The sequence below is a fragment of the Nicotiana tabacum genome, chromosome 23, assembly GCF_000715075.1.
Source record: "Nicotiana tabacum cultivar K326 chromosome 23, ASM71507v2, whole genome shotgun sequence".
NCBI classification, from domain to species: domain Eukaryota; kingdom Viridiplantae; phylum Streptophyta; class Magnoliopsida; order Solanales; family Solanaceae; genus Nicotiana; species Nicotiana tabacum.
In genome coordinates, this window is record NC_134102.1 from 143,128,718 (window position 1) to 143,149,299 (window position 20,582).

At 35.7% G+C, this 20,582-nt stretch overlaps 1 protein-coding gene across 3 annotated transcripts; it reads left to right on the forward strand.

The window, feature by feature from the left end:
* The first annotated feature begins 4,203 nt into the window (after nt 1–4,203).
* LOC107764013 (putative late blight resistance protein homolog R1A-3) lies at nt 4,204–18,373 on the forward strand. 3 transcript variants are annotated; one of them, XM_075246807.1, is made up of 4 exons: nt 4,204–4,393; nt 13,932–16,567; nt 16,971–17,086; nt 18,019–18,373. In XM_075246807.1, exons 2-3 carry the CDS (start codon nt 13,948–13,950, stop codon nt 17,057–17,059), a joined length of 2,709 nt encoding a protein of 902 aa, XP_075102908.1. In that variant the 5' UTR covers nt 4,204–4,393; nt 13,932–13,947; the 3' UTR covers nt 17,060–17,086; nt 18,019–18,373. The 3 variants fall into 3 exon arrangements, with proteins under 3 accessions (XP_075102908.1, XP_075102907.1, XP_075102909.1); XM_075246806.1 differs by having other exon boundaries at nt 18,022–18,373; XM_075246808.1 differs by lacking the exon at nt 4,204–4,393 and adding an exon at nt 6,108–6,803 and having other exon boundaries at nt 13,918–16,567.
* Nucleotides 18,374–20,582: the final 2,209 nt, after the last annotated feature.

Consider the following 20,582-nt stretch of genomic DNA (forward strand, 5'->3'; position numbering starts at 1 on the left):
TGGAATAGGTGGATGTTTCTCCTGACAATGATGAGTGACAGACAAATCCTTGAATATTCGAGTTATTCTCAGATCTGATGAAAAAGTATGGACAAGAATCTTAGTGAAAAGGTGGTATTTGTATCTTAGCAAAAGAGAGAGAGAGAGCCGAATCTTTTTGTCAAAGTGTGCTCTTTACAAATGAATATCACATGCCCCTATCATTGTCTCTTTTTTCTATTTATATGGAACATGTTATTAAAAAACCCTAATAGTACAAGTGCAGAGAATATCCACTAAAATATTTTCTTTAACATTCTATCTTGAAAATTAGCCGTTATAGCTCTATCAATGATACTCGACCTCGACCCTTGTTGATATCTCGACTATGGCTCTCGCCGACTCTTCGACCATGGACTTTGCTGCTTCTTGGGCCATCTCGACTAACGATGACTTGAGAACTCTTCCTTAGTATTATGTTGACTTAAATATTCTAAAGACAGATTTTGACACATACAAATACATTAGAGTGTAATGTGATTTATAATTCTAGTGGAAGGAAATATCATATTATATTGCTCATAATAGGTTTAATTTAAGTCCATAATAATTTATTTATTTTAGACTTATGCTGTAATTTTACCAATCGATATCTTTCGAGTGACATGATAGTATTCTAAAAATTATTTTATAATGGCGGCGTATATACGTCAAATGTAGCTCTCCATAAAAAATGAAAGTAATAATATTAAAAATAAAGCAGGTTACCTGCCATGTACAACAAGTAAAAGTGACCTTGTTATCTTCTATGAGCAACATTCGATGTGTATAACTTAAACTCTAAAAGTACTTCGAGTACCTTATCTTTTATCTCTTCAGGGTAGTGGGTAAGGTCTGCGTACACACTACCCTCCCCAGACCCCATTAGTGGAATTTTACTGGGTTATTGTTGTTGTTGTTGTTGCTGTAATTTATCTTTGTTCATTATTTTAGGGAAGCAAATGCGACATCTGATTTCTTTGTGAAGGCTGGTGTTAGTGGGCTTAAAACAACATACGGAAACATTGAAATTCAAAGGTCCGGCACAACTTCTTCCTTTTTAGATGGGATTTTTACCTTCTTATACACTATTTGAAACCTTATTACCCTTCCTACTCAAGTTTCAATTTAATTACATGGTCATATACAATTTACCAATTATATACAAATAAGTTTTAAATGAGTATCCCTTTATATTAGGAATCGAATAAGGAATATGAGTTATTACTCTCTCTCTCCACCTCTCTCTCTTTCCGCCTCTCTCTCTCTCTCTCCCTCTTCGTCTCTATACTCTCCTTCTCTGTTTTTTTCCCCCAACATTTCTTCATTTGATTTTTCTGTTTTTTTATACTTTCTTGTTGTATAGAGTTTTAATGGAATTCATCAATGGATTTCAATCGTTTTAATTTAGCAATTTCCTTTCATGTTGTATAATTGGTGTTCAAACTGAAATTGTCAATCAATAAATTTTGAAGGTGTTTGACTCTTCACCATTGACAGCCATTAAAAAGTTTTGAAGCTTTGAAATCGAATTTGGGTTTTCAAAAACTATTATTTGTTTGGATTGGGTGTTGTTGCAAATAACTGAGAATATTGTTTGGAGTTTATATCTAAATTTTGAGGGTGTTTTGGTGAAGATTAGACTTAATTTTGGCTGAATTTCAGATTGAAACTCGAAAAAGAAGAAGAAGAACACATGACATACAATATACTTACGAAATTGTTGTAAAATTGTATTATAATTGTCTGTAAATTGTATTCTGTTGTAGTTACATATATTTGTTTATTTGAGTGTTGTACGAAAGTTGAAAAATAGTTGTATAATGTATGAATCGTTATATAAAATTTGTATTTAAGTTATCAATACTATCTTTTTACATAAAGTTGTTGATATGAATCAAAATTGTATTAAGAGAGTAAGTTTTGATTGAAATTTTAGAGAGGAAGAAGCACACACCACATACAAAATATATACAAATCACATACAAAATATACAAAAGACATATTATATAAAATTTGTATAAAATTGTATTTAACTTGTATGATATTATAGTTGTATTTAACTTGGTAGAAATAATGTATGAAAATTGTAGATAAGTTATATAATATATAATTAGTTGTATGAAATTTATTTTTACTATGTATAAATCAGATACAAAATATACAAAAGACATATTGTATAAAATTTGTATAAAAATTATATTTAAGTTGTATTGTAGTTGTATTTAATTGGGTAGAAATAATGTATACTATATAATTAGTTGTATACTATATAATTAGTTGTATAAAATTTATTTTTAGTTTATATGTTGTCGTAGATGTATCAAATTTGTATCAAATTTGAATATTTCGGCATTGACACACAACTATGTTCTTGTTAATTACGACACAATTATATGGGCATTGAGTAATGTGATTGAGACAGTTTACATGTGGATGGCTTTATATAATTTCTTGAAACAATGAATGTGGACGGAAATATAGACTGAAGGAACATTGCGATTTGATTAGCTGAAAATCTACTTGGATCTTTCAATTTTCCATGATTAAAGGGATACAGTATGATTTGCTAATAATTAACTGAGATTTTCCAACTTTTTTCTATGTTAACACTTTAATATTAGAGTCGTTTTGGTAAAGAGTTCTTAACTAAAGAGGAGAGAAGAGAAAAAGGAAAAAAAATGTAACTAAATCCCTTAAATTAAGGCACTAATAATGGATTGTATATAAATTGTAAGCAATCCCGGTTTAGGACGGATAATTTACAAAATTAGAATAATTTTGATAAATAAATTTCAAATATTGTATAAAAAAAAAAAAAAACCTTTTAGATTCATTGGAGCAAAACATTAGCTTTTGTTAGTACTCGAATTTGGTAAATGTGTAAAGCACAACTGCTACGTTAAATGAAGTTTCACTAGGAGGTTTATGTTTTCCTTTTTCCTGTAAAAAGAATGACTGTTAGCTAGAAAAATCATTTTGATCCCCTAACCACGTGCAATTAAAAAGAAAAAAGGGTGAAAAATCATTTTGATCCCCTAACCACGTGCAATTAAAAGGGTGCATATCTATTTTGCGCTTGACATTTTCAATTCCTCCTCTATGCATATAATTTTCTTATATTATATAAGATATAATTTTATCTTTATCTACGTGTTTTACTAATTTATATATCTTATTACAAATTATATAATTAAAGTTCATTAAATTTAACTAGAATTGTACTGTTATGAATTCGTAACAAAATTTATCGTTGCTTTTTACGATTATTAGTTTAATATTACGCATTAAGTACATATTTAAATTTCACTTTCTCTTTATTCTCTATTTTATATGAGTTATATATATATATATATATATATATATATATATATATATATATATATATATATATTTGAATTTTATTATTGTTAACGAAATATTTTCTAAAATTATAATTTAGAGAACAGACAAAGACTGATAAGCTTGAGCGTAAAATAGATATTTTAAAAACACAATTGATTTTGGAGGAGCAAAATAATGTCTATTGTTTAATGTTTGATTTTTACACTTAAGTTGATGACCGAGGGATCAAAATGATTCTCACCCAATTAAAAATGAATTGACATTACATTGCTATCCCTTTAATTATGCTACAATTAACTAGGTAGTTGTTAAGACTTAGCTGGCCAGTTGACTATACCTAAACTAGACTTGGGAAATTTTATGTTAAAATCTGGACTTCTCACATGAAGTGTTGCCTCTTGATTAATGCTATATTACCTGTTCAGACTCCTCTTGTTAACTAAACCAGAACTTAACAAAACATGAATTAAAATCACGAATTATTATTTAAGTGTTATCAATTGTTTAATGCTGCAAGTTGGCACGTACTAGCAAACTATTATATATAACTGTTGAGAGTTAAGTTGACTTTAACTGCCTAGTTGGTTCCAACTAATTGACTCGGTATAAAGAAATAAGTTGAGATCAGGTACAAGTCTACAACTAAGGAACAATAGTTATTTCTTTAGTTCACCTCAACGAGGAGAATGCTCTCACTAACATTCGATCATAACAACCTATTTGGTGAGGTCCATTATACATATATATATATATATATATATATATATATATATATATATATATATATATATATATATATATATATATATATATATCCAAAAATCCGACCTCATCGTTTTACTCCTCACTCTCTTATAAATACACAATACCACCCACATTACACATCTAAACAAGACACGCAAACACATTTTACCACAGTCAAATATCTACCAATATACAGTTCAATACTAAGACTCCGCCACCTTCCTTCACGTTGGTTGTGGGAATTAAAGAGTAAAGACCAAAAGCTAGAGCTTGTCTCCGGTTTAAGGTGCTATTTCTCTTAACTTTAGATATCATTCTGTTTATGTTTCAAAATTTTGCATTGCTACATGGAGTTTGGTATCATGAAATTTAATTTTGTCATGACATGTTGGACAAATAGCACGGGCTAGCCAGTTTTCGGACTGATAATTGAAAAATAGTCAGTGTTTGCAAGATTATTGAAAAATAGTCATTGTTTTGCTGTAACAACAAAAGTTCTAGCATAATATACTGGATTATGGAGCTTTTGCATATATAAACTTCTAACATATTATGTTGGAACTCCAGCATATTATGAAATTTCAATACATTATGCTGAAATCTTATATGTAAAAAATTCGAACTCTAGCATATTATGCTGGGATTTTTACGGATTTTTAAGAGTATTTTTGTTCGAATTTTATCTTTATATAAAAAAAAAGTGGCTAAATTTCGATTACTTTTGAAACTGTAGTTATTTTTCAATTACCAATTATAAATCTGGCTATTTCTGATTTTTTTCGAGGCATGTTAGCTAGTTACATGATTGAAATGATTATACACACTAAGCCTTCTGTCTTGTTCTTTGAGTACAACGCTAGTTCTGTTTAAAGATGAGCGAATTCATGTCCACATAGTCTTCTTAATAGGAAGATCAGCATCTTTATGAGTATATGCTTCATGTTGTGGAAATCCTGTATTTGATGGATTTATCTTCTTTTAGTATGTATGTGCGCTTGGAAACAACCTTTCTGACTTCTTAAAGGTCGGAGTAAGGTGTGCGTACATATGACTATCTTCCCCAGACTTCACTTATGGAATTACACTGGGTTTGTTGTTGTTGTTGTTGTTGTATATGTGTACGGGTTTGGATGACGATTTGCCTTATGAAGGGGTGGATCTACCACGTAGTTAAGTTTAAGGGTTACGTAAATTAATTAGTTTTACCCGCACCATATAATTAAGAAATTCACTAAATATTTATAAGTATTTGAGCGTGAACTTAATTATTATTGTATATTAACTTGAGATCACTAGAAATCCATAAACTTCAATTTTTGAATCCGTCGGTGACTTATAGAGTTGGTAATTAAGGAGTAGCATATTTACATGATGGTTGGGTCGTCCTGAGTAATTAGAAAGACATGCGTTAAACTTAAACATGAGAGACTTGTTAAATGTTAACTGTGTTAGATCTGATTTTGGGCATAAATCCACGGTTTATATTCCATTTTCTAGGCCTGCGCATGTGCTGGGTTTGAATTGGTTGAATCTATCTAATCCTTTTTGTGTGTGTATATGTTTGGCTGAGAAGCCTGAAATGGTAATATAAGCTAACTCAATTTAATACAGAATCTGAACTGAATGTGGAGTGGTAATGCTTATGTGTCTGTTATTGGTACCATGACTTTCCATGTATCATAAGTATGATGTTGGGCCATTTGATTTAGGCACTCAGATGGGAATCTTTACATAAATAACTGGTCGTCCCAGTCGGTATACATGAATTTGTATGCCTTGTCCAAGTCCGGTGGTCAAAGAAAAAAAGAAAAGAAAAGCAGTTTGTTGGTCACTTACATTACAGCGTCGCCGGTCCATCTCTGCCAATGCTTCCACTTATGCCAGCGCATCGTATGAGTCCAGAGGCGGAGCCACGTGTATGGTAGGGGTTATCGGGCCGTTCGCCTCGGAAATATATATATATATATATATATATATATATATATATACCTGGAGAAACAACTTTATATTAAGTTAGGCACCGTAAAATACTAAAGTTTGAGGGTTTTTTCTTTTTAGCTGAACACTAACTGCAGCCCAATTTTTTTCTTTCTAGGTTAATTCTTCATTTTTTACTTTATTTGTTTTTGCCCTTTCATTTTAGGTTCAACTTACCCACCCCCAAACACAGTTAAAATAGCACGGGCTAACCAGTTTTCGGGTTGGTAATTAAAAAATAGCCAGCATTTGCAAAGTCATTAAAAAATAGTAACTATTTTGCTGCAACACAAAAAGTTCCAGCATAATATACTGGAGATTGGAGCACCTGTGTATGAACTTCCAGTATATTATGTTGGAACTCCAACCCATTATGAAATTCCAGCATGTTATGGTGGAAGTTCACATGTAAAAAATTCGAACGGAATATTTTTTGCGTTTTAAATAATATTTTTGTTCAAATTTATATTTACATAAAAAAATTTTAATTACTTTTGAATTTGTTACGCTATTTTTCAAACGCTTGTAAATATGTCTATTTTAAAATTTGAGCAGCAACACATTTTGAGTTTTGATTAAACCCCTCCCCTAAAAGGCTCCAAATCACACTTGTCTTTTCTCGCTGCTAAGAACAAAACTCAGAATCCCTTTTACCAAATTTCAAACCCAACTTCACCTCAACTCACTCACGTCATGTCAGTCATCACCGGAAGTTTTCCGTGATATAGCCATTCCCCATTCATGTGGGGGATTGTTGAGGTTTTATTTTAAGATGTAATATTCTTAAAATGAGGGTGAATGGGAAATGGAGGGAAAATGAAATTTTGAGTAAAATTTTAAGTTTCCCCTCTTAACAATGAGACATTGTCCCATATTGGAAGTGGAAGACATTTTTGGTGGGTATATATATAATTGCTCTTCTTGTAGCTCTTAAAGAGTTAAGAAGAAAGCAAGCCTCGCGCCGTCGTCGTCGCTCGGCTCGGCTTCGGCTACGGCTTCGGCTTCGGCTTCGGCTTCGGATTTGATTGATTGATTAATTTTTTGGACCGGATTCAAATATTAACGTAAGATTATCCGTATTACCATGAAGTGCTTGCTCCACACACCATGAAGTGCTTGCTCCACAAACATGTAATGCTTGCTCCACCATGAAGGGTGGACGTTTGGTCTTGCACTCCTTCTTGGCTGCTATATATATGAGCAGCAAATGTTGAAGAAAGAAACCAAAAACTCAACATACAATTCGCTCAACAAATTGGCTATACATTGCATTCCTTACTGTAAGTGTGATTTGCTACCGAACTTTGTGTTCGCCGAAACACTGGGGTTTGAAGTACCGCTACACCAGTGTGTTATTCGTTCTATCCTGGGAGGAAATAATCCATAACCTTGGGTACTAGGAGGGGATTAAATTCCTTAAGGAAACACTGTGAATTCAGTGGGCTCGAATTTATTATTATTGTTTCATTACGTTAACTTATATTTTGCAGAATTAATATTTACAAATACAGCAATATTGACCGGGAATAACAATCTTAAGGAATTTAATATTTATTTCTGTACTTGTGTTATTCTTATTATTCTGCAAACTAAAACCTTTGCGGTTTGTGTACTCCCGTTTTGGAGAGTTAAGCCTTTGTGGCGTTTTGTTGGATATTAAAATCTACGTGATTTTTACTCCAGTTTGAAAACGTGTATTAAACGTTTGTTTGTGTCATTCTTTTACAGAAAAGATGATGACTGAAAACGAAAACCAAGCTGTTCCGATGGCGACTGCCAACGCAACGACAAGCCGAACACCGGCGTTGGCACCGGCAGAAAAACCCGGAAAATTTTCCGGGATTGATTTCAAACGCTGGCAGCAGAAGATGTTCTTCTACTTAACTACGTTATGTCTACAGAAATTCATCAAGGAAGATGTTCCTGATCTGCCGGATAAAACTCCAGATAATGAACGCTTTCTCGTGATTGAAGCGTGGAAGCATTCTGATTTTTTATGCAAGAATTATATTCTTAGCGGACTGGATGATAATCTGTATAATGTATACAGTAGCATGGAGACATCCAAAGAATTGTGGAATGCGCTTGAAAAGAAATATAAGACTGAAGATGCCGGGATGAAGAAATTCGTTGCCGCAAAATTTCTGGACTACAAAATGATAGATAGCAAGTCTGTTATTACTCAAGTCCAGGAATTGCAAGTGATTATTCATGATCTACTTGCTGAAGGTCTTGTAATCAACGAAGCATTCCAAGTAGCAGCAATGATTGAGAAGTTGCCTCCGTTGTGGAAGGACTTCAAAAATTATTTGAAACACAAACGAAAGGAAATGTCCCTTGAAGATCTCATTGTTCGGTTGAGAATCGAAGAGGACAATAAAGCTGCTGAAAGGAGAGGCCGTGGAAATTCAACAATAATGGGAGCAAATATTGTTGAAGCTAACAAAAAGAGGAAGAAGGCTTCTGGTCCGAAATACAACCCAAGCAAGAAGCGGTTCAGTGGAAACTGTTACAACTGTGGGAAAATCGGACACAAATCTACGGAGTGTCGTGCTCCGAAGAAAGACAAGAAAAGGGATCAAGCAAACATGGTAGTAAACCATGATGATGTTGATAACTTGTGTGCCATGCTCTCTGAATGTAACTTGGTGGGAAATCCTAAACTGTGGTGGTTTGATTCAGGAGCCACTCGCCATGTTTGTGCAGTTAGAGAGGCTTTTGCTACCTATGCTCTTGCTGAACCCGGAGAGACAGTTTATATGGGAAATGCTTCAACAGCAAAAGTTGAAGGACATAGGAAGGTATTTCTAAAAATGACTTCTGGCAAGGTCATGACTTTGAACAATGTCCTTCATGTTCCCGAAATGAGAAAGAATTTAGTCTCTACTGGACTTCTTGTTAAGCACGGTTTTAAGTGCGTTTTTGTATCCAACAAGGTTGTAATTAGTAAGAATGGAATATTTGTGGGAAAAGGTTACCTCACCGAGGGCCTTTTCAATCTAAATGTAATGGTTGTTGAAAATAATAATAATATTTCAGCTTCTTCTTACTTACTTGAGTCAAATGATTTATGGCATGTACGTTTGGGTCATGTCAATTATAAAACCTTGCGGAAAATGATTAACTTGGAAGTACTGCCCAAGTTTGAATGCGAAAAATCAAAATGTCAAATATGTGTGGAATCTAAGTATGTTAAACATCCTTATAAGTCAGTTGAAAGGAATTCAAATCCTTTAGACTTAATTCACACAGATATTTGTGACATGAAGTCAATACCATCTCGCGGTGGAAAGAAGTATTTCATAACTTTTATTGACGATGGTACTCGATATTGCTATGTTTACTTACTGAATAGTAAAGATGAAGCAATAGACGCATTCAGGCAATACAAAAATGAAGTTGAAACGCAACTTAACAAGAAAGTAAAAATGATAAGAAGTGATAGGGGTGGTGAATATGAATCTCCTTTTGAAGAAATATGTTTAGAATATGGAATTATTCATCAAACAACAGCCCCTTACACGCCCCAATCTAATGGGATTGCGGAAAGAAAGAATCGCACATTAAAGGAGATGATGAATGCGTTGTTGATAAGTTCTGGTTTGCCACAGAACTTGTGGGGGAAGCCATTCTTACGGCTAATCGAATATTAAATCGAGTGCCCCATAGCAAAACACAATCCATTCCTTATGAACAATGGAAAGGAAGGAAGCCCAACTTGAATTATTTTAAAGTGTGGGGGTGTTTGGCAAAAGTGCAAGTTCCTAAACCCAAAAGGGTAAAGATAGGACCGAAAACCGTTGATTGTGTTTTCATAGGATATGCGACAAATAGTAAAGCATATCGATTTCTGGTTCATAAATCAGAAAATCCCGACATTCATAATAATACGGTTATAGAATCAGATAATGCTGAGTTTTTTGAAAATATATATCCATATAAAAAGGAATGTGAGTCGTTTGGTGAAGGATCTAAACGACCTCGGGAAGAAACAAAAGAAAGTACATATAATCAGGAGAATCCAAGACGTAGTAAACGTCAAAGAACGTCTACTTCATTTGGACCAGATTTTGTGACTTTCTTATTGGAGAATGAGCCTCAAACATTTAAAGAAGCTATGACTTCTTCGGAATCATTGTTTTGGAAAGAGGCAGTCAATAATGAAATAGAATCCATATTGAACAACCATACATGGGAATTGGTTGATCTTCCTCCTGGAAATAAACCTTTGGGTTCTAAATGGATTTTTAAGAGAAAAATCAAAGATGATGGCACTATTGATAAATTCAAGGCAAGGCTCATAGTCAAAGGGTATAGACAACGAGAAGGTCTAGACTACTTTGATACATACTCTCCAGTTACAAGAATTACGTCCATACGAATGTTAGTAGCATTAGCTGCAGTGTATGGTCTTGAAATTCATCAAATGGATGTTAAGACGGCCTTCTTAAATGGAGAGTTGGAGGAAGAAATTTACATGGAACAACCTGAAGGGTTTGTGGTTCCAGGTAAAGAAAAGAAGGTATGTAGACTTGTTAAGTCTCTTTACGGACTAAAACAAGCACCCAAACAATGGCATGCGAAATTTGACCAAACAATGTTGTCAAATGGTTTTAAGATAAATGAATGTGATAAATGCGTGTACACTAAAAATGTTCCAAATCACATAGTCATTATTTGCCTATATGTGGATGATATGTTGATAATGAGTAATGACATTGCCAACATAAATGCTACTAAGCGTATGCTCAATAGCAAGTTTGATATGAAAGACTTGGGAGTTGCTGATTTAATTCTGGGAATTAAGATCAATAAGACTCCTCAAGGTCTGGCATTGTCACAATCTCATTATATTAAGACAGTACTTGAAAAATTCAAGCACTTGGGGTTTAAAGTTGCAAAGACTCCAATTGACGTGAATCTTGCATTAGCAAAGAACAAAGGCCAAAGCATATCACAATTGGATTATGCTCGTGTATTGGGATGCTTAATGTATATCATGAATTGTACACGACCAGACATAGCTTGTGCTATAAGTAAACTGAGTCGATATACGAGCAATCCAGGCCAATCTCATTGGATGGCAATGAAACGAGTTTTGGGATATTTAGAACATACCCAGAACTTTGAATTGCACTACAGTAATTTCCCTGCGGTGATTGAGGGATACTGTGATGCAAATTGGATCACCGGTTCAACTGATTCTAAGTCCACGAGTGGATATGTATTCACTATTGGTGGAGGAGCGGTATCTTGGAAGTCGTCCAAACAAACATGTATTGCCCGCTCTACAATGGAGGCTGAATTCATAGCCTTAGATAAAGCCGGTAAAGAAGCTGAATGGCTCCGGAATTTCTTGGAAGACATTCCATTTTGGCCCAAACCGTTGGCACCAATATGCATACATTGTGATAGTCAAGCGGCAATTGGAAGGGCTGGGAGCGTCATGTATAACGGTAAATCTCGTCATATACGACGAAGACATAAAACCGTTAGGCAATTACTCTCTAGAGGAATTATCACAATTGACTATGTAAAGTCAAGTGATAATGTGTCGGATCCACTTACAAAAGGCCTAACTAGAGAGGTAGTTGAGAAATCATCAAGGGGAATGGGGCTATGGCCGAGAACAAGTCATTGTGGCGGTAACTCTACCTAGAAGACTGGAGATCCCAAGATCTAGGTTCAAAGAGATCAAACAAAGTCATTAATGACGGTTCAACATTGTCAAATAAAATTTTAGTCCATTCTCGTGATGAGACAATGTTCAGTACCAAGGATAAAGCATTAAGGCTTTTTAATGATTTCTAAATTTGATACGGGGTATATCAAATAGTGTATCTACAGGATGACACGTTTAGGAATCACCTATTTAAGTGTGAAGTGTGAGCCGCTTCAAGGAGAACTTTGTAAGGCCAGTTCTCTACGCACTTATGAAACCAGGCGGTGTTCATGGCTGAAACGAACACAACAATGAGAACCAAAGACGGTTAAGGGTTGATTGTGTGACTTATGGTTGTCTAGGTATACACCAAAGATCGACGGTTCAAAGATATCAAATCTACCGATTGACCGAGTATATCCGACATAAGTTTACTACGGAAAGTTCAAAGGGAAACCTACTTATCCAGATGCAATTAATCCTTGCTTGTAAATCACACAGTTTTTCATGCATACTTCCGTGATATAGCCATTCCCCATTCATGTGGGGGATTGTTGAGGTTTTATTTTAAGATGTAATATTCTTAAAATGAGGGTGAATGGGAAATGGAGGGAAAATGAAATTTTGAGTAAAATTTTAAGTTTCCCCTCTTAACAATGAGACATTGTCCCATATTGGAAGTGGAAGACATTTTTGGTGGGTATATATATAATTGCTCTTCTTGTAGCTCTTAAAGAGTTAAGAAGAAAGCAAGCCTCGCGCCGTCGTCGCTCGCTCGGCTTCGGCTACGGCTACGGCTACGGCTTCGGATTCGGATTCGGATTCGGATTCGGATTCGGATTCGGATTCGGATTCGGATTTGGATTTGGATTTGGTCAAATGATCGATTGATTGATTAATTTTTTGGACCAAATTTATTTGTTAATAGTAAATATTAACGTAAGATTATCCGTATTTGTAAACGGATATTTTAATTTGGCAGCCGGATAATGGTCTTCCCACCATGAAGTGCTTGCTCCACACACCATGAAGTGCTTGCTCCACAAACATGTAATGCTTGCTCCACCATGAAGGGTGGACGTTTGGTCTTGCACTCCTTCTTGGCTGCTATATATATGAGCAGCAAATGTTGAAGAAAGAAACCAAAAACTCAACATACAATTCGCTCAACAAATTGGCTATACATTGCATTCCTTCCTCTCAGAACTTCCATACGTTTTTCTGAGTATATACTCCTTCGTTCTGCATTGTTTTTAACTTCAAACAAAGCAACTGTAAGTGTGATTTGCTACCGAACTTTGTGTTCGCCGAAACACTGGGGTTTGAAGTACCGCTACACCAGTGTGTTATTCGTTCTATCCTGGGAGGAAATAATCCATAACCTTGGGTACTAGGAGGGGATTAAATTCCTTAAGGAAACACTGTGAATTCAGTGGGCTCGAATTTATTATTATTGTTTCATTACGTTAACTTATATTTTGCAGAATTAATATTTACAAATACAGCAATATTGACCGGGAATAACATGAATTCCTCACCTCCGTCTAAATTAAAGATAGTAGTGCCCCTCCATTTTTAAATTCTGGGTTCGCCTCTGATTCGTAGCTAGATGCACCATCTAACAGGGGAAAAGTAGTTGGCTTAAGGTAAGAACCTAACTTCGTGTGCTTTTTAAGGGGAAGATATTTAGAAGAAGTAATTTTTGTGCACTGTTGTATTCGTATACTCTTGTGTTGTTATTTGCTAAGTATTTAATAAATGTTAATGAAAAGCTGAGAATATTTAAATCAAGTGGTCTGGAGAAGCAGAAACAAATAAGTTTATGTATTAGAATATGGGAACAACACTACGGACACCTTTGGAGCTAAAGATAAAAGCTTTTCAGTTTTGAGCTTTAGTGCTAATGTTCACTTTGTAGAGAACAAGAACAAGATTTATGAAGTGGCTAACTAAGGTATGTAATAGGTTGCCCCCAAAGAAAAAGTGGGTAAAAGAAACTTTGTGCAAGTTAGACAGGTAAAGTATGTATTAAGCCTTAAAAAAGTTGACAACTTGTTACCTATCCAAAGAAAATGACAACTGATATGTGATACAGTTCAATCTTACTATTTGTCATGCCTGCCAATTCAAGTGTATATTGAGTACATGTTGCTTCATTTGCTAATCTATAGATCCTTTACTGCAGAAGTATAAAGAGAGAGATGGCTGCATATGTTGCACTGACTTCTCTAATCGGAACGATACAACAGCTTCAGCTTTTGCATTCAAACTTAAATCTAGGGGACACTAGTTTGAAAAGTTTGAATTTACTCTACGAAAAGGTTGATTCTCTGCACGAGCTCCTTGATAATTCTGATGCTGAACAAACGGAGAATTTGCACGCTGAAGTCAAACATATAGCAAATGAAGTAGAAGACGAAGTTGAATCACAGATGCAAGTGGTAATGGATGAACAACATGACGGACTCCATCAACAGGAAGCCCTCGAGAGTCTTTTTGAGATCTTACAACGAGCTATAGAAAAGGTTGATTCCCTCAAGGAAGGACTCATCAAACACAGTCAAAATGAAAATTTGCAAGCTGGAAATTCCTCGCTTTGTGATTCAAGTTCACCACGATTGCATGCTCCAACCCTTGAGAACGATATGGTGGGGTACAACATTGAACAAGCAAACATGCTGAGTCAACTTACCGGAGGCTCAGCTCCATTGGAAGTCATATCTGTTACAGGTATGGGCGGCATTGGTAAGTCAACTTTTGCCAAAAATCTGTCTTCTCATCCCTCAATTTTGAGCTTCTTTGATATTTGCGGATGGGTTACTGTGTCTGAGGACTATAGTTTTAGAAAGATGCTTTTAGGCCTCCTTAAAGATGCTAATATTGCGAAGGAAGAAGAGCTTGAAAACAAAAGCGATCAAGTACTAGCAGATCGCTTGAAGAAAGGTTTAAAGGGTCGAAGGTATTTGATTGTTGTGGATGACATATGGAGCAAGGAAGCTTGGGATGATATTAGACTGTGTCTTCCAGACTATGGTATAAGAAGTCGGGTATTGTTGACTACTCGAGACGTTGAGGTTGCTCAATATGCTAGCTCTTCTAAGGATCCTTTCAGGATGCATTTACTTAACCCAGATGACAGTTGGAATTTGTTTTATCAAAAAGCATTTGCAGAAAATTGTTTTCCAGTTGAATTTGAGAATGTTGGAAAGGAGGTTGCTAGAAACTGCAAAGGATTACCACTTATGATTGCTGTGGTTGCCAAGATTCTCTCTAGCAAGAGGACATTGGATGAGTGGAGAAAAGTAGCTCAAAGTGTGAGCTCATTAGCAGACGTTGATGCTTATCGACAATGCTCAGGAGTGCTAGCTTTAAGCTACAATCATCTTCCTTCTTATTTGAAAGGTAGCTTTCTGTATTTTGGACTTTTTCCAAAAGCTAGTGAAATTTCTGTGGGAAAATTAATTAGATTATGGATTGCAGAGGGACTCCTAAAAGTAAAGGGGATGGAGAGATTGGAAAAAGTGGCTGCTAGTCATTTAGATTATCTTATTGATAAAAGTCTAGTTATTGTTAGCAAGCGAAGTATGGATGGGGAAATCATGACATGTTTGATTCATGATCTTGTTCATGATTTCTGCTTGAGAGAAGCCGACCGCCAGAGTCTTTTGTATATTGAAAATACCGATAATGCTGGACCTGGATTGGTTTTCCCTCAAGGTTGTAGGTGGATATTAAGAAAATCAGAGCGCTCCACTCATTTTAGCAGTCGATTCTATAATCTTGATCATAGCAAATTGCGTTCCTTGTCTCTTTACCATTCTGATATGTACCTTGACGTAGCACACTTTCATTTCAAACTTCTCAGGGTATTGGACATGGAGGAAAATCGTTTTTTCGATTTCCCCATAGCTATACTAGACCTAGTTTTTTTAAGGTATTTGGCATTGACATTTAAAAGGTCTGGACAATTACCAATCTCTAAACTTCTGAATTTACAAACTCTCACTGTTCGGCCACTATCATACATTAGTGATTGGAGCATGTCCTTACCAAATGAAATTTGGAAATTATCTCAGTTAAGGCATCTCCATTGCTGGTGTATGTATTTGGAATCTCCTCAGACGGTATCAGGAAATAAGGTGAAGAACTTGGTTTTGGAAAGCATACAAACTGTTTCTGGGTTGACACCTTCTTGTTGCACAAAGGAAGTATTTGAAGGGATTAAGAAAGTAAAGAAATTGGAAATTGCTGGTAAAGCAGAGGAATTTCATAGTACGACGGGATGGGAAAATAATCTTAAATATTTAAAAGAGCTAGAAACACTAAATGTTGCAGTTTGGCACCGTCTTGTTATGTTCAGGTCCAACGCTGTGCCGCGTTCAATAAATCCAAGTCCAGGTTCTTTCCCACCAAATCTCAAGAAGTTGACACTTAGCGGTACTTGTCTTCCATGGAACTGCATGAACATTTTTAGCAAGTTGCCCAATCTCGAGGTGCTAGAACTGAAGGATCATGCCTTCGTTGGCATTGAGTGGGAAGTAACAGAGATGGGATTTCCAAAATTGAAGTTCTTACTCCTTGAGCATCTGTTTCTTAGTTATTGGACAGCCACCGATGATTATTTCCAATGCCTTGAGCGTGTATACATCAGAGATTGCGTATACTTACAAGAGATCCCAGAAGGATTTGCAGATAGTGTGACGCTGCAGCTAATTGAGTTACATAAATGCTGTCTTTCTCTGGTGATTTTTGCGGAGCAGATCCAGGAAACGCATGAAGAATTGGGAAACAACTTGCTTAAAGTTTATGCCTTTGATTCATGTAAGTAAATCTCATCAACAATGAACTTTCAGTACTCATTAAGTGTTTTGTTTTCTGTGTTAGAGCAGTAGATTAGAATTAACCTAATGACTGTGATAGGATTAAGGATTTCTTCTGTTTTAAGGGTCAAATGTTTTCTCCAAATAGAAATGAGATAATCATGCTCTCTTTCATAGGCTTTTCACAATTGTTTTTAAGAAACAAATTATTTTCTGGAATTCCATAAATATCTGAGAAGTGAGAACAGGAACAATGTTTTGTCTGCAATTTTCTGTTGGGATTCTTTTGCAGTTCGGTTCCCAATGTTTTCCTCTATTTTCATTTAAAGCAAACCATAACAGGGTTCAATTAATTGATCCCAAAACACTATACAAATTCCATTTACTGAACGCAACTACTTCAGTTCTTCAGCATGAAGGAGTAACCCTTCTCTTCAAGCTGGTTCGAATGAAAATGCAACGCTCAAAGTCAATCAGATCAGAAACTGTGTGAAATGGAAATTCAATGGAATCTTTGCCGGTAAGACGCATTTCACTTCTCTATAAATTCTAGTGGTTTTTTGATATTTCTTATTTTACACTTTGTTATGTCTGGCAGTTCGATACATGTTGGTTGTCTGAAAATTCTTTTATGGTTGCCCTCTGTCAATGCAGTAATTGAGCCATTTTATGTTGTCTTTATTTTCTTTGATAAATTGAGCTCATACTATCTTGTACAGCTTGCTTATGTTCTTAATGTACATTATATACATGGAAGAAAGAGGCCTGATTTCAAATTGTAGGGAGATTTGGTGAAGTACGGGGGTGGGGGGTGGGGGGTGAATTGTATCCTTTTTAAAATCTTAGTCGACTGCACAGAAATGGTAGTCAACTAAAGCAGATGTTCAAGCACAACTAGATACTATGCAGAAAGATATATTGCAGGAAATGTAAATGACACGCCATGTTCTTATACTGGTTCGAAACCAATATAGTACTTAATCTAGTCCCTTAGGTTGCAAGATGGTTATCTCCGTAAGCTCTTTGGTAATGACTTGAGTACAATCTTTGGTGCTTTTCCTTCGCTCACCACCAACAGTTTCAGCATTGGTTTTCCTAATCGCTCACCAACGACGACACTTTGATACAGTGCCTCTCTACTTTTCTCTCTGTTTTTTTCTTAACAAGTACTACTTTTTCGCCTGGTCAAGTTGCTTCTGTGATTGGCACTCCTTTGTCGCTATTTTTGTGCCACTGCTAAAGTTAATCAAGTTGAGTCCAGCAGGAACTAGCAACCTCTGGAGGACGAAATTCCTCTATTCTCGATGAATAAATTAGATTTTGCGACATCCTAGAAACAGGACTAGACACTTTACCTATAGAAGAAGAGGCGACAAGAATGGCACCTGAGTACATTCAGAATCTCAATTTTCCAGAAAAATGCATTCTGCTCTTATAGACCTATATTTTTAGCAGGTATGGAAATCGGAGCAGACAGGTGAAAGTGGGATAAATATGCTACTACCACGGTTATAGAGGTTCAAGAAAGACATGAACAACTACAGTGGTGATGTGATACAAGAAGAGAGGATAGTCTGAATCAATGACATGCACTATATATTTACGTAGCGGGCAGTGATGAAATTTAATTACAACCGTGGTGGTTATTAGTATCACTTGCACTAGACAAGCTAACCAGACTCATCATTTCCTTGATTCTTTGTGTTCTTATTCTTTTCTTATTTTACTTGGCTATTAGAAGAACACTGTCCATGTTAATTTCTTCTTTTCCTTTTCTTTGCTCTTGCCCCGGCATAATGGTTTCTTCATCAACGGACTCATGAATTAAATAGCCTTTTCCTTTTCCGTCAACTATACAGCTGCTAAAAACTTGTAGGCTAGCTAGTTACAATTGAATTTGCTAAGTAGACATATCATGGTATTCAATTATCTATCTTAAAGTAGTAGAAAACTAACAAGATTAACAAGACAATAGTGCATCTATTGAATTCCTTGCCAATTCCGATTTCAGCAACAACTATTATCTCTAGCACAAAACTTCCAATAGACTCGATCGTTCAGCATGTTGTTCTCATGAGTTAGTTCAACTCAACAAAAAGGCTGGCCTGAGGGTGTAATCCAGCATCTTTCACCTCGCCCCACAAGCACCCAACCTTCCTTTTGCTCTTCTTGGACAGAGCAAACTTCTCTGAGTATACACTGTCCGAGGGAAGTTGGACATAAGGCTGTACTTTTCAACCTCCAAGCATCCCAGAGAATTAACGTAGTCATACAGAGATTGTATGGTTGTAGTACAATGAAATCTCCTCTCCTTGCGCTCACCGGTAGGAAAACCGCACCAAACCGAAAAATCAAACCAAACCGATTAAAAAATCCGACTAGGTTTGGTATTGAGTAAAAAAATCCGAACCAAACCGATATATAAATATATAAATTTTATTTATATTTTTAAGACTTTATAGTAATTTTTCTTTAGAAAATGTTGAAATATTTGGGATCCTCTCATGTATAAACCTTGAAAGCGTAAATTAACGAAAAATTAACCTTGAAAGCGTACATTAATGAAAAATTATTGTTAGACATCATGTGTTACTAAACAATTATCCCATTAGAATATTTTAATAGATCATATGTTTGACAATTTTTTCAATATTTACTAAACATATATTCACTTATCAAAACTATATCTATAACTTTAACAAAGTAAGATTGGAATAATATTCATGTAACAAAAAAAACCGAAAAACCCGACAAAACCGAACCAATCCAAACCGATATAGTTGGTTTGGTTTGGTTTTGATAAAAATCGAACTAACCCGGTCCATGTACACCCCTACTTGTTGGATTGATGAACAGACTTGAGAGAATGCTAGATGGATTCTTTAATGTTCAAGTGATGTTTTGCCTTTGGTTTAATGTTAATATTACATAGGTGACATCACTTGAATGATGCAAGCATGTTTGGTACAAGGGCATTCCCAATGAAGTTAAATATTGCACTGTTGCGTGTGCAGGCATCAACTTTACAGCTATTGGGAGGTTGACTGGTACGGTCACCAAGGGAACTGGTGTCCATCCGTTCCCCTTGTTGTTTCTTTGACTCTTAAGAGTTGATTCACTTCCCCAGCTTGAGACTTGTTATTCTCACGTACTTGAGAATGTGTATCAGGTACCTTATCTGGTTCTTATCATTAAGTTTGTTAGATCATCAAAACATAACAAGAATGCATATATCCTATTAATCTCCCCCTTTTTGATGATGACAAACTTATAATTGAAGTTCCCCCATAAGATCCAGAATTCCCCCTGAATCTGTTGTTCCCTATCTTGTTCCCCCTCAAGTTACTCTTCCCCCTTTTGGCATCATAAAAAGATCAGTAGCAAGCAATAAGCAAAAAGAAGTCTAGCTTTGTTAACTCATGCCACATGTGTGCATACAACATAACATAAAACAGAGCAAAAGAGCAAGATATGCACAACAAAAGGACGAAATTATCATTAAGTTTTGGAAATAAAGTAGGGAGCAGTTTCATTGTTACCAAATCATCCACAAAATAAAAACAACAAAAGGTACCAGTCATAAACATCTCTAAGCATAAGAAAAGAGAACAGAGGACAAACACTAAGAACTTGACACTGGGAAGGGGATGGCTATTAAGGAGCACTGGAATGGGGAGCACTGGAGGCAGAGAAAGAGGCAAGGGTTCGAATAAGAATGTCCGTTCGAGCATTTGCGGACACCTGCTTGGTTAGCATCATTTCCTTCAGGTCCTCAACCTGTTTCCTGAGAGCAGCATTTTCCTTTGTCAGACGGGCAACCTCTGTGCTTTGGGAACTGCTGGAACTAGGTGCCTCCTGGGCCTGACTGAGCTAACCTTTTAGAATGGCATTCCGTGCCTTCAGCTTCCTTATTTCTTTAGTGGCAATATTTTGAGCGTTGATCAACTGAGAGATGGTGGAATTGCTGCCAACCCCTCCACTCCTATCAATGCACTCGCACTCTTCAAGGGTAGTTT

Excerpts from the sequence above, each read along its gene's own strand:
- LOC107764013 (XM_075246807.1), top strand. The coding sequence starts at position 13,948 with ATGGCTGCATATGTTGCACTGACTTCTCTAATCGGAACGATACAACAG. Across the intron at positions 16,568-16,970 it reads AGTTTATGCCTTTGATTCAT|TTCTTCAGCATGAAGGAGTA; the intron begins GTAAGTAAATCT and ends CAACTACTTCAG.